The 14,862-nt window shown below is 36.4% G+C and overlaps 2 protein-coding genes across 2 annotated transcripts in view; one reads left to right on the forward strand and one right to left on the reverse strand.

Moving 5' to 3' along the window:
• The window catches only part of ARAP2 (ArfGAP with RhoGAP domain, ankyrin repeat and PH domain 2), a 245,788-nt gene extending 245,513 nt beyond the window's left edge, over nt 1–275 (reverse strand). The window contains exon 1 of the mRNA XM_018049360.1: nt 203–275. The gene's annotated coding sequence lies outside the window, so the exon portion shown is untranslated. The remainder of the gene's footprint in view (nt 1–202) is intronic.
• The window catches only part of DTHD1 (death domain containing 1), an 86,754-nt gene that overhangs the window by 1,663 nt on the left and 70,229 nt on the right, over nt 1–14,862 (forward strand). Inside the window, exons 2-4 of the mRNA XM_018049361.1 lie at nt 2,342–2,672; nt 6,556–6,735; nt 7,795–8,039. Coding sequence (XP_017904850.1) covers nt 2,342–2,672; nt 6,556–6,735; nt 7,795–8,039 — 756 coding nt within the window. The remainder of the gene's footprint in view (nt 1–2,341; nt 2,673–6,555; nt 6,736–7,794; nt 8,040–14,862) is intronic.

Here is a 14,862-nt window from a genome sequence, read left to right on the forward strand (position 1 = left end):
ACAATACCATTTCCAGGACACCACCACAAACGAGTCTATGGTCTCAGGCAAGTCACTTTGCTCACTTTGACTTCATCTATAAAAGGAAAGGGTTGAGCTCTGAGGTTCCCTACGTGTCTGAAAATCTAGTCAATTTCATAGATGTCACAGGAGCATATTCAAGGCATGAAAGACCACCCCCCCCCAGGTTTGAAAGACTTACGCTTCTGAAAAACAACTGTTAAAAGCAGTCAATATGCGGTTCCCATTTCACTTGAGAAAAACATTAACACTTTGTATCCTCACATTCAGAAATGACTCAATGCATCAACCAATGAGTCACTGCTGAACCACTCCCTCTAACACCTCCTTTAGGTGTTCTTTGTTGGTGATTTCCTCTCTGTGGCAATGTAACCAATTTTGCTTGGCTTGCATGTTTCTTAAGATGACTACTCACTGAAGCTCCTCAGGCTAGGAAGCCATGGTGCCTCCAGAAAGATGAGCGTCATAAACAAAACCTAGTTCGGAATCTGTCGTGATTCCCCCCTGGAGAATATTTTTTTTAAAGTCTATCTCTTTCAGAGTAGTTGTCCTAGTGTATACAGACTCAAAGGGAAACAACACTGGAATAAGCCAATATGATTATTTTGGTGGCTGGACTAGATCTGCTTGATTAGATCTAGGGGAAATGGAAGCATTAACAGGTCTCCTCGCTCTACTTTGTCAGTCTTTTGGAAGGAGAGTGTATTGAGTTGGGCTTCCAGGGCAGAGAAGAGAGTCAGTTTTGAAGTGATACAAGGCAGAATCATTTGCACCTTCCATTAAACAATGTATCTAATTTTCTGAAGTACCATTATCATCATGATCAGAGAATACTCAAACAGACCAATGACTTGAATAATTTTCTATTCCTTCTAACTGTATGGGTTCAGAATTGTAAATATAAATAAATAACCCTCTCTTCTATTTCAACATATTTTTTAGATTTCTGTGTTACAGGGCACTTTAAAGTTAAATTTATTAATTGAAAATAGTTAAAACCTGATTATTTTAGAACTGGATATTTACGCTGTATTTCATAAAGACCCTTTTTTAAAAAATATTTTTTAAAGATTCTCTTATTTCTCGTTGACGCTATTTATGTTTCAGTCATGTCACTGGTAGGAAACAAGAAATAGCAAGAAAAGAAGTGCAAGCTGGTAGCTATAATGTAGAGATTTAATGTTTATTGAAAACTCATTTTATGTTAATTCACTATTATAAGAAGTTGAAACATTTAATCTCATTCAATCTTCACACTATTGTGTATTTGATATTTGTTTCCATTTATAATGGATAATGAAACCAGTGTTTTAGAATGATTTGAGGAAGTCTGATATAATAGACAGTTTGAGCTTTTGTGTTAAAGATAGATGGATTCATTTATTGACTCTACAACTTACTATCTGTGTAATTTTCAGAAAGTTAAAATTTCTAAATCTCCGTTTCTTTATTTATAAAATGGTAATGACAGTAGGATATGCCTGACCCCATAGCATGGGAATTTAAATGAAATAATGTATAGCACAAAACCTGATCACAGAAAGAGCTAAAATATTATTGATAGCTATTTTAATAATTATTATTGATGTTAAAGATCAAACAGTAATATCAAATTTGAATTCAAATCTATAAGATTCTAAAATGTTTGGCAAAGCTGATGGTACAGAAAGTAAGAGTAAAACCAAATGTAAAAATAAGCTTTTGGATTGATTCTTTGAGGACTGTGAATACTCTGTTTCTATCCACCTTGATTAAACATACATTTACAGTACTTTTATACTTTCTCAATTTTTCTTAAAAATGTAATAAGCATCATCACTTGATTTATGACATTTAGACAATTCCAGGACTATATATATATATACATTTCCTTTCCTCAAAATTTAGAAAACTATTCAGGTATTAGTTTTTGATTTATCAAGAAGCTTCAGCAATCTTCAGATTTATATTTGAAGTGAGCAAAACTGAGAGACGAACTGACCACCTAAATAATAACTGTAATAACAACAATAATAATGGATAACTTACATGGTACTTACTATGTGCCAGGCATAGCTTTTAAATGACTTTACTGTATAATTGTTCATTTAATTCTCACAGCCTTCATATGAGACTAGTATTATTTTTCACTATTTTACAGTTAAGGAAATTGAGGCACAGAGAAGTTGTGTATCTTGCCCAGGGTCACAGTGTCAGAAATGGGAGAGCTGGGATTCACACAACAACAGTGTGACTCTAGAACTGGTACTCTTAGGCCTTTCACTATATAGTCCATAAATCAACTAACTGTAAAACAATGATGTCCCCTTTCCCCCTGCAGGTATCTTGATGTGCTGAGTGATGACACTGTCCCCCAAGTGTCTTGTTATATTACAGCACCAGCCTATGTTCTACAACATTTACAATGCAGGATAATTAATAGCATGAGTTCTTTAATAGTGAGTGAGAATGAAGAGTTGGTCAGCAATGTCATCACTGTGGAGTGCTCAGATATGGAAAAGAGAATTCCATTTCCAATATGCATTGCGATTCCATTTACTGCACGTTACAGGGGAAATTACAGAGATATCATGGTGAAAGTGTCTGACATAAACCTTCAATCAAGTTATCTAACTCCAAATTCACTGGAAGGAAAGAGAGGAAATTACAAGGTTGGTCAATCCTTGATTACACCTATATTTGCTCTTTGACTCTTCTAACTAATTACTCAGACTACCAGATGATTGTATAGATACAATTGCTTCATTGGTAAAAATGCAAGGATTGATGAGATTTATGCTGGTCAATTCAAGTGTTATTTTTGTTTGTTTGTTTCATTTTTCTATATGTAAAGATCAAACAGCAGAGCTTTTTGGTCAAATTTGGGAGTGAAAAACTTGATTCTAGGAACCAGCAAGTGTTATATTTTTGCCTGGGAAGCAAAACCATTGTCATTGTTTAATTAGCTTCATATCTTAGACTAGTTTAGACTAACATTTTTAATGGGATGAGCTTCTGTTTAGAATCGCTAGATGACAGTAGCTTTATTTTTATCATTCATGGGTTGAGAAAATATTTGAGTGTCTTTGTGTTCTTGTATGTGTGTATGCACTGAGATAAATCATGTTTAATATAAATCATGTTTAGTATATATATGGAAAACAGTAAATGTGGTAGTTAGGATATGGATTGTGGAGGAAGACTGGTTTGGGTGTGAAATTTGGTTCCTACATCAGACTTTGGTTGCTTGCAATGTCAACTTGAGTAAATTATGTAACCTTGCTATGACCCAATTTTTCCATCTAAAAAGTGAATACAATAATAGTGTCTGCCAGGTAGGGTAATAAGGATTAAATGAGAAAATACACTCAAGATGATGGAAGGAAGCCTATAAACACATGATAGTAGTTAATAAACTATCACTAACATGGTAGACTTTATTATAATAACTCTAAAGCCATCTATTCCATTCCAATCCCAAAGAAAGGCAATACCAAAGAATGTTCAAACTACTTCACAGTTTCACTCATCTCACATGCTAGCAAAGTAATGTTAAAAATTCTCCAAGTCAGGCTTCATGAACCAAGAACTTCCAGATGTTCAAGTTGGATTTAGAAAAGGCAGACGAACCAGAGATTAAGTTGCCAACATATGCTGGATCATTGAAAAAACAAGAGAATTCCAGAAAAACATCTAGTTCTGCTTCATTGACTATGCTAAAGCCTTTGACTGTGGAACACAACAAACCATGGAAAATTCTTCAAGAAATGGGAATACGAGACCACCTTACATGCCTCCTGAGAAATCTGTATGCAGGTCAGGTAGCAACAGTTAGAACTGGACATGGAAAAATGGACTGGTTCCAAACTGGGAAAGGAGTACGTCAAGGCTATATATTGTCACCCTGCTTATTTAATTTGTATGCAGAGTACATCATGCAAAATGCCAGGCTGGATGAAGCACAAGCTGGAATCAGGATTGACAGGAGAAATAGCGATAACCTCAAATATACAGATGACACCACCCTTATGGTAGAAAGCAAAGGGGAACTAAACAGCCTCTTGATGAAAGTGAGAGAGGAGAGCGAAAAAGCTGGCTTAAAACTCAACTTTCAAAAAACTAGGAAATGGCATCCGGTCCCATTATTTCATGGCAAATAGATGGGAAACAATAGAAACAGTGAGAGACTTTATTTTCTTGGGCTCCAAAATCACTGTAGCTATGAAATTAAAAGACATTTACTCCTTGGAAGGAAAGCTATGACCAACTTATACAGCATATTAAAAAGCAGAGACATTAGTTTGGCAACAAAGGACAGTTAGTCAAAGTTATGTTTTTTTTCAGTAGTCATGTATGGATGTGAGAGTTGGACCATAAAGAAAACTGAGCGCCAAAAATTTGATGCTTTTGAACTGTGGTGTTGGAGAAGACTCTTGAGAGTCTCTTGGACTGAAAGGATATCAAAGCAGTCAATCCTAAAGGAAATCAGTCCTGAATATTCATTGGAAGGACTGATGCTGAAGATGAAGCTCCAATACTTTAGCTACCTGATGTGAACAACTGACTCACTGGAAATGACCCTGATGCTGGGCAAGATTGAAGGCAGGAGGAGAAGGGGATGACAGAGGATTTGGTGATTTGATGGCATCACCGACATGATGAATATGAGTTTGAGCAAACTCCAGGAGTTGGTGATGGACAGGGAAGCCTGGCACACTGCAGTTCACGGGGTCGCAAAGAGTCTGACACGACTGAGCAACTGAACTGAACTGAACGGCAGGCCATCTGTGGTGACAAAATCATATGCTTTGAAGAAAGAATACATGCACAATTATTAAACTGAGCATAGAGTCAATGGGAACTAAAATTTGAAGTTCTTCTCTGGACCACTGGAACTTATTTTTAAATAATTAAAATTATTTACTTTTCAGCTTTATATAAGTTGTCATTATTGTAGATGGGGGTAGGGAATAAATGTAAAAAAATGCCATACATACAAAGAATTCTTGACTCATCTCTTCCTCTTCCAATTTGGGTCTTTTCTGAGTTATAAACGAGATTATACAGTTGAATATGAAAGCTATGCCTGTTCTAATTATTTACTTCAATTCATGCAACTAGGACATTTTCTATTCAGTCTAAGAAGTCTGTAAGTAGCTTGTGGCCTTTTACCATTGACTTATCCATGTGACTATTATAATAATAACAAAAACTGTTCATAGCACATATGCTTTTCACCAAATAGATATGAAGATGGTTAATAAATAGTGCAAAAGAAAAAAAAAGGGAGAACATTTCTACTGAGAAAAATAAAAGCATACACTTTTCTTTTAATAGTTTTCTAATGGTAGTTATCCCTATATTTAGCTTAAGAAAATTTAAACTCTGGATTCCTTCCAAATTTTTATGTGGTTCATACGACATTTAAGAAATCTAATTCTGGAGTCAGATAAACCATCGTCAGAACTCTGCTTATGACACTCCCCTGCTTAAAAATCCTTCCGTTTCCCCACTATCTGCCAAATATACTTTTCAACTGCATGGCAACCATCATGAGTTCCGAGAAAACCTTTTTTCTTACCTCTCACCATTTTCCCTCTGGCCAGTTAAGAACATTCATCATGCCGTGAATTTTCCCAGCAACAGATTCATGCAGAGATATTGTGAAATCTCTTCCTTAGTCAGTTTTCAAATGATAGATTATTTTCCATTGTGATTGTCCCTGAAATGTTTGTGTGTGTGTCTGGATGATTATCCTCTCATGCCTGGGTGCAGCTCGGCTGGTGTTTGGGGAAGCATTGAATAGACCAGATTACTTCTAAGTCCTCCTCTTCATTTTAAGCTTTGGTGATTATATTGAGTAGATAATTATGTTTTCATTTATGTACACAGTTTCTTTCTGTGTGATAAAAAAAGCTTGAATATGTCCTTGCATATATGCATTCCAAATTTAAATGTCACTATATAAAAAAGAAACACAAGTGTGTCTCTGCAATCATCTGCTCCCCTTGCATGGAAGAGAGAAATAGAGAAAATGACTTTATCAGGAGGTTATGAATTGTCAGAGGAAGGAATTTGCTGACAGTACAAGCGCTGTAGGATTTGTGTAAACTACCCAAATGATGAAATTTTAGCCCTCGGAATTTCTAAAACTGTTAAACTTTCTGGATAGAGGCCAGTGCTTAAAGTCCATTCTGGTAAAAGAGGATAGGAATCCAAACATGATTAATATTTGTGGAAACACTAAATGTGGTTGCCCATTATCCATTTACCTTTTCAGGGAAATAATTTAAATTTTAAAATATATTTATTTCTCTTTTTTTTCTATTGTGTGGTTCAAATTTGAGAAACTCCTAGTAACTACTTCTAGATTATCTTATGAAAGGACCATCCATTTGGGGTTAATGACGAAATTCTCGATGACAGGAACAGTATATAGCTGTTGTTTTTTCTTTTTTCCCCACAGCTGTAGAATATGTACAGCATATACTTCCAGAACAATGCACTACTAATGTGTTTTAATGTCATTGTCTTAATATCCTTCAATCCATACAGGGGACCTGTGCTGAAGTGAAAGTTTACAAGTTGGGGATCTTTTCTGTTGTATCTTGTTTAAAGAAAGAGTCTTTTACAGTAACAAAGAAAGGTCTTACTCATAAGACAAGCATGGATTCCCGAATATCCTTAAATTACCCTCCAGGAGTTTTCAACTCATCAGTGCTTATACAAATAAAGGTAAATATTAAAAACTGATGAGGCTTTTGGTGGGTTATCAAACTTTGTCCTAAAAGAGAAGAAGATACAAATATTTAATATAGCAATAAATGAATTTTCATACTTTTAATCACCTAACTTATAGTGCCATTAGTGAAAAAGTGATGATTTAGAGCATATTAAATCTCTTTCCCAAAGAAATCCCTGACTTATTTTGAAGTCTTTTCTAGCTATTTTTTGTGTTGTTTTGTTGTATTGTTTATGATATTTGTTGACAAAAAAATGTTGAATATCTATGATAGAATTAATGTCGGACTTTGGGGCTTTCATATAATTCAAGAATTCCACCTGAGAGGATGTCTAAAAAAGAAGCTAATCAATTAAAACATTTATGATTATGAATATTTGGTTATATTTAATTATAAAACAGTTCTTTGGAGACGAGAATTTAATTCATACAAGTATTATTTACAAGATGTACAACTATGTATCAATATACATTTTAGAAAACATATTTCCTCAGTATTTCCTATCCTTCTAGCCTAACTCTCCCTCATGCTCTCCTAATTTTTCCCAGTTGTTACCATAATGGATAAGAGAAGAAAAGTCAGGAAGAAAACATATTATACATAATTGATTCATAAATATTTTCTATAAACTGTGAAATTTTGAAATCATGCTAGTTATTTTTATTAGCCATTCTTATGTGAGAAGAAACAAATAAATGTAGTCTTGTTTGTCTAGTTTCTGAAGATCACTTGATCTAACAATAGTTCTAATTAGAAATTATGGAAAATGTCTATTTTGTTTTCTGGGTCATCTTGTTGCCTACAATTAAGAGTGATACCAGTTATTTATACCATAGAACAAGAAACCTAGATTTTACAAAGGCTTTGTAAAAAGAGGACCAGTTGCTATGATCTTTCATAAGATAGTATTGATTCTAGCCAACAATGCACAGAAAAATGTATAAAACTATGTTCTAGTAAATTTTTAGAAAATTGACTTAGACGCGCTGATACTTTGCACCTTCTGCTATTAAGATATAGCAATGTATATCCTTTATTTGTCTTTGTTTAGGTTCAACCAGTTGACCCATCTCTGGTGGCATATTTAAAAACTCAGCAAGAGACTTCCTACTCAGTACTATCCACAAGCCCTGTGATTCATATTCAGCACCCATCAACACATCCTTTTCAGAAGCCAGTCACTGTATTCCTACCTTGTTCTCCACACCCTGACAAAAAAAATCTTGGATCTGAAATAGATCATAAAAGAACAGCTTGTACCACAACAAACAGAATCATACCTTTATACTTCAACAGGTAAGTTTGACCCTAATGGCTTTAGTTGACTTGATGGTAAACAAAGAAACATGATTAAAAGTGTAATCAGATATAGTTAAGTGTCAGCATTGAAATATTTTTAATACAGAAATAAAATGTGGATCTGGAAGGGTAATAGCTTTAGCTGTCATAGGTCCAAAAGTATGCTATGAGAAAAGACTGACACAAAAGAGGCAAAATTAATCCTTGCTTTCAAAAAATTTATGATATGGTTAATTACAAAGATGTGATATGATGATTTTAATTTCTATATTTAAGTGTTCCATTAATATAGAAAAAAAAATCTGATCTTTAAAAAAATAAATTTGAGCCTATATTTGCCACATAGGCAGTTTACTTTCTGTCCTAATTTTTATAATTAAAAAAATTCCCCACAAATGAAACTAATATACATAATGAGTTGCCAGCCAGAATAAAACAGATATGAAATTTTAGCAATAAATAGTGGGCACTAAATAATAGTTGGGGTTTCCTTGGTGACTCAGTGGTGAGAGAATCCACCTGCCAATGCCTACCAATGTAGGAGATGCAGGTTTGATCTCTGGGTCAGGAAGATCCCCGGGAGAAGGAAATGGCAACCCACTCTGGTATTCTTGCCTGGAAAACCCCATGGACAGAGGAGACTGAAGAGCTAGAGTCTGTGGGGTCTCAGAAGAGTCAGACACAAGTTAGTGACTAAACACACATACACACACACACACACACACACACACACAAATAGTAACCGTAATCTTTATTTCTGTCCTTTCATTTAATGGTTTTTTTTTTTTCCTAATAAGAAAGGTAAACAGGAACCTTTACATTCTTTGATTCTGAGGGCAATTTCTTTCTCTTTTTTGAAAAAAAATTAGAGGGAGAAACAACTACAGACAGAAATAATAACAATTATTAACTGAGAAGCTAATTTTTTAAACCAGATTCCTTATGTATATTATCTCATCCAATCTGCCCACCACCTCACCTTCATTTTGTCACTTGGAAGTCTGAAACTCAATGAGACTAAGAACTTGTATTACAATTATCTGAAGGTTGTACATCTGAGGATCAATCTATCGCAGGTAGATAATATATATTTTTTTAATTCTAGCAAGTTCCCCCAGGCAAAACTCGAATATGCCATGCACTGGCAAATATTTATATACCATTTACACTGTATCAAGTATTATAATTAGTCTTGAGATGATTAAAAAGAAGATGTGTGTCTAGGTTATGTGCAAAGCCTATGCCATTTACAAAAAGGACTTGAATATCCATAGAGTTTGGTACCTCTGGGGGTCCAAACTGTATGATTACACAGTAGAAGTGAGAAATAGATTTAAGGGATTCGATCTGATAGAGTGCCTGATGAACTATGGACTGAGGTTCCTGACATTGTACAGGAGACAGGGATCAAGACCATCCCCATGGAAAAGAAATGCAAAAAAGCAAAATAGCTATCTGAGGAGGCCTTACAAATAGCTGTGAAAAGAAGAGAAGCAGAAAGCAAAGGAGAAAAGGAAAGATACAAGCATCTGAATGCAGAGTTCCAAAGAATAGCAAGAAGAGATAAGAAAGCCTTCCTCAGCAATTAATAAAAAGAAATAGATGGAAACAACAGAATGGGAAAGACTAGAGATCTCATCAGGAAAATTAGAGATACCAAGGGAACATTTCATGCAAAGATGGGCTCGATAAAGGACAGAAATGTTCTGGGCCTAACAGAAGCAGAAGATATTAAGAAGAGGTGCAAGAATACACAGAAGAACTGTGCAAAAAAGATCTTCACGACCAAGATAATTACAATGTTGTGATTACTCACTCAGAGCCAGACACCCTGGAATGTGAAGTCAAGTGGGCCTTAGAAAGCATCACTACAAACAAAGCTAGTGGAGGTGATGGAATTCCAGTTCAGCTATTTCAAATCCTGGAAGATGATGCTGTGAAAGTGCTGCACTCAATATGCCAACAAATTTGGAAAACTCAGCAGTGGCCACAGGACTGGAAAAGGTCAGTTTTCCTTCCAATCCCAAAGAAAGGCAATGCCAAAGAATGCTCAAACTACTGCACAGTTACACTCATCTCACACGATAGAAAAGTAATGCTCAAAATTCTCCAGGCCAGGCTTCAGCAATACGTGAACCGTGAACTTCCAGATGTTCAAGCTGGTTTTAGAAAAGGCAGAGGAACCAGAGATCAAATTGCCAACATCCACTGGATCATGGAAAAAGCAAGAGAGTTCCAGAAAAACATCTCTTTCTGCTTTATTGACTATGCCAAAGCCTTTGTGTGGATCACAATACTGGAAAATTCTGAAAGAGATGGGAATACCAGATCACCTGACCTGCCTCTTGAGAAACCTGTATGCAGGTCAGGAAGCAACAGTTTGAACTGGACATGGAGCAACAGACTGGTTCCAAATAGGACAAGGAATACATCAAGGCTGTATATTGTCACCCTGCTTATTTAACTTCTATGCAGAGTACATCATGAGAAACGCTGGGCTGGATGAAGCACAAGTTGGAATCAAGATTGCCGGGAGAAATATCAAAAACTTCAGATATGCAGATGACACCACCCTTATGGAAGAAAGTGAAGAGGATCTAAAAAGCCCTTTTTTTTTTTTTTCTCAGTTGAATATCTAGATTTTTATTAAAATATTTTCCTAACTATTTCACTTTCAGTTCAGTTCAGTTCAGTCGTTCAGTCGTGTCCGACTCTTTGTGACCCCATGAATCGCAGCACGCCAGGCCTCCCTGTCTATCACCAACTCCCGGAGTTCACTCAAACTCACGTCCGTCGAGTCGGTGATGCCATCCAGCCATCTCATCTTGTGTCATCCCCTTCTCCTCCTGCCCCCAATCCCTCCCAGCATCAGAGACTTTTCCAATGAGTCAACTCTTCGCATGAGGTGGCCAAAGTACTGGAGTTTCAGTTATAGCATCATTCCTTCCAAAGAAATCCCAGGGCTGATCTCCTTCAGAATGGACTGGTTGGATCTCCTTGCAGTCCAAGGGACTCTCAAGAGTGTTCTCCAACACCACAGTTCAAAAGCATCAGTTCTTCGGCGCTCTGGCTTCTTCACAGTTCAACTCTCACATCCATACATGACCACAGGAAAAACCATAGCCTTGACTAGATGGACCTTAGTCGGCATAGTAATGTCTCTGCTTTTGAATATACTATCTAGGTTGGTCATAACTTTTCTTCCAAGGAGTAAGCGTCTTTTAATTTCATGGCTGCGGTCACCATCTGTAGTGATTTTGGAGCCCCAAAACATAAGTCTGACACTGTTTCCACTGTTTCCACTGTTTCTCCATCTATTTCCCATGAAGTGATGGGACCAGATGCCATGATCTTCGTTTTCTGAATGTTGAGCTTTAAGCCAACTTTTTCACTCTCCTCTTTATTTTCATCAAGAGGCTTTTTAGTTCCTCTTCACTTTCTGCCATAAGGGTGGTGTCATCTGCATATCTGAGGTTATTGACATTTCTCCCGGTAATCTTGATTCCAGCTTGTGCTTCTTCCAGCCCAGAGTTTCTCATGATGTACTCTGCATATACGCTAAATAAGCAGGGTTGCAATATGCAGCCTTGACATACTCTTTTTCCTATTGGGAACCAGTCTGCTCCATGTCCAATTCTAACTGTTGCTTCCTGATTGTATACAGATTTAAATCATTTTATATAGATTTTCTTCCTTTCTATCTTCCTTTCTGCCTTTTCCCCTCTCCTTCTCTCTCACTCTTTCATTAAGTAGTTTTAAACCTATTTTTTTTCTTTATTTTACTTTACAATACTGTATTCGTTTTGCCATACATCAAAGCCTCTTGATGAAAGTGCAAGAGGAGAGTGAAAAAGTTGGTTTAAAGCTCAACATTCAGAAAACGAAGATCATGGCATCTGGTCCCATCACTTCATGGCAAATAGATGGGAAACAGTGAAACAGTGTCAGACTTTATTTTTGGGGCCTCCAAAATCACTGCAGATGGTAACTGCAGCCATGAAATTAAAAGACACTTACTCCTTGGAAGGAAAGTTATGACCAACCTAGATAGCATATTCAAAAGCTGAGACATTACTTTTCCAACAAATGTCCGTCTAGTCAAGGCTATGGTTTTTCCAGTAGTCATGTATGGATGTGAGAGTTGGACTGTGAAGAAAGCTGAGCACCGAAGAATTGATGCTTTTGAACTGTGGTGTTGGAGAGGACTCTTGAGAGTCCCTTGGACTGCAAGGAGATCCAACCAGACCATTCTAAAGGAGATCAGTCCTGGGTATTCTTTCGAAGGAATGATGTTAAAGCTGAAACTTCAATACTTTGGCCACCTCATGAGAAGAGTTGACTCATTGGAAAAGACTCTGATGCTGGGAGGGACTGGGGGCAGGAGGAGAAGAGGGCGACAGAGGATGAGATGGCTGGATGGCATCACTGACTCGATGGACATGAGTTTGAGTGAACTCTGGGAGTTGGTGATGGACCGTGAGGCCTGGCGTGCTGCAATTCATGGGTCGCAAAGTGTCAGACAAGACTGAGTGACTGAACTGAACTGGGGGTCCTGGAATCAGTCTCTTGCACCCAGATACTGAGTAAGGACTGTGGCTAAGAAGTGTGTGAGCTTGGTTTGGACTCACATATTTTATCTCTAATCATGACTCTCTATAGCACATGAATCTGCCATGTATTTATTTTGAGGCTGTAAGATTAGAAATTGAGAGGTAGATTATTTGCTCTTTACCACTGTGTTTCTAATTAAGGAAGCTGACAATAGTAGAACATTGGCCAGGAGATCAAGTTAAACTTTTCTTAGTATTAGGTATGTGAGAGCGAACATAGAAATATAGACACGATTCAATTGTATGTGCTTTTGCTGTACAAAATTATATGCATTATATCCTAACTGCCATTGAGTTAATCCATGTTCTTGTATATCAAGGAAATGTAAGATTTAAAACCAGAAATATCCTGGAGCTTCCTATTTAAACATATTAGTCTTAACAGATTAAGACATTCTCTTTCAAATATCCTCTCATTTTATATACATATATTTTATATGTCTGTATATATATATATATATATATATATATATTTTAAAGATGAGAGCTTAACGCTAAAATTTGATTCTTACTGGTAACCTATTGCTAAAATCTAGTAAATGTTTCCGGAGAAGGCAATGGAAACCCACTCCAGTACTCTTGCCTGGAACATCCCACAGATGGAGGAGCCTGGTAGGCTGCAGTCCATAGTGTCGCTAAGAGTCAGAATGACTGAGCGACCTCACTTTCATGCACTGGAGAAGGAAATGGCCGCCCACTCCAGTGTTCTTGCCTGGAGAGTCCCGGGGACGGGGGAGCCTGGTGGGCCGCCGTCTGTGGGGTTGCACTGGGTCGGACTCAACTGAAGCGACTTAGCAGCAGCAGCAGCAGCAGCAGTAAGTGTTTCAGTTGTCTCTAGGGTAGGTTGAGAAGGATTAATAAAAATAAATTTGTGTTGACATGTACTTTATATAATAAAACAAAGTAGCTACATTTGCCAGGAAGATAATAATAAAACAATTTCCTGTTCCCAATTGTTGATTTTATTCATAGTCTATATACACCCGTGAGAATAAAAATGTATCTGTCATACACAAATATCATTTGTGCAAGCGACTGGATCAATATTTCTTTTGCCTCTCCCTTGCTGTATTTCCACCTCCCTCAGAAACAACAGGGCAGAATGTGGAGAGAAATTGGAGGCAGTGTATTGCACTGTCAAAAGTGAAATCGCCAAAATACAGGGATAACAGTAGAGGCAATAAGATCTCTAAAGGATACACATACTGGGGATGGCACATTTTCATACACTTCATTGACTCGAAGTACTGGAAATCTAGTCAATACCGATAGGAGAAGTTACACCTTTGTCCAGAGAAATTATACTCAGCAAAAATGACTAGACGCTGAAAACTGGTTTAGAAATTTTGCCCTCTAGATCTATGAAAGATTCAAATGCAACCAAATTGAAAATGGGTGAACAGATGTTCACTTGAAGATAAGAAAACACCCAACTCCTCCATGATTTTTGTAAGGGAAAAAAATGATACCAATCAACACCAAGACTTCAAAGAAGAACAAACATAACAATGAAAAAAAAATATAGAAGTGACCATCAGGATGGAGCAGAAAAGAATAAAGAACCACAGGATGAGATACAAAGATAAGAAACTGAGATGAAAAGTCACCAAGGTATGATAAGGACTCATCTAAAGTGATATAACTTAAGAATTTTAAGTACCATTGAGAAAAAGACCAAAACAACCACGAAAGAAGTAATAATCAAAGGCACAGAAAGGTAATTTTCTGAAACCTTGAGTTATAAAGTGTTGATTTCAAAATTTATGAAAAAAAAACCCTATACTTTAGACATAACATAGCAAATTGAAATGTATTTTAAAATAAAATGTAAGTCCATAAGCATTCATTCAGCAGAAATAGATTAAGTAAGAGGAATAAAATCAGTCTAGCCCCAGGCTCATTCTGTGTAGCATGAAATATCAAGGATAAACGGACTAAAGCCTCCAGAGTTTTGAAGGGAAGATGTGGAATTAGGGTTTTCACCTAACAAGCAAGTTTTTTTTATTTTTTTTAATACAAGTGCTCACAAAATGTACTACTCACTTGTTCTTAGCAAAATAAATAAATAGATAAAATTAATGAGTTGTGGATAAAATAAAATTTAACAGATCAAGAATAGGACATTAACTCATTTTCAAAAATTTAGAATTGAATATAAATAATATAAAAGCAAAAGAAAAGTAAAAATTCATATGGCAAAGTGGTAACAG

The sequence above is a fragment of the Capra hircus genome, chromosome 6 (genome assembly GCF_001704415.2).
Source record: "Capra hircus breed San Clemente chromosome 6, ASM170441v1, whole genome shotgun sequence".
Classification (NCBI taxonomy): domain Eukaryota; kingdom Metazoa; phylum Chordata; class Mammalia; order Artiodactyla; family Bovidae; genus Capra; species Capra hircus.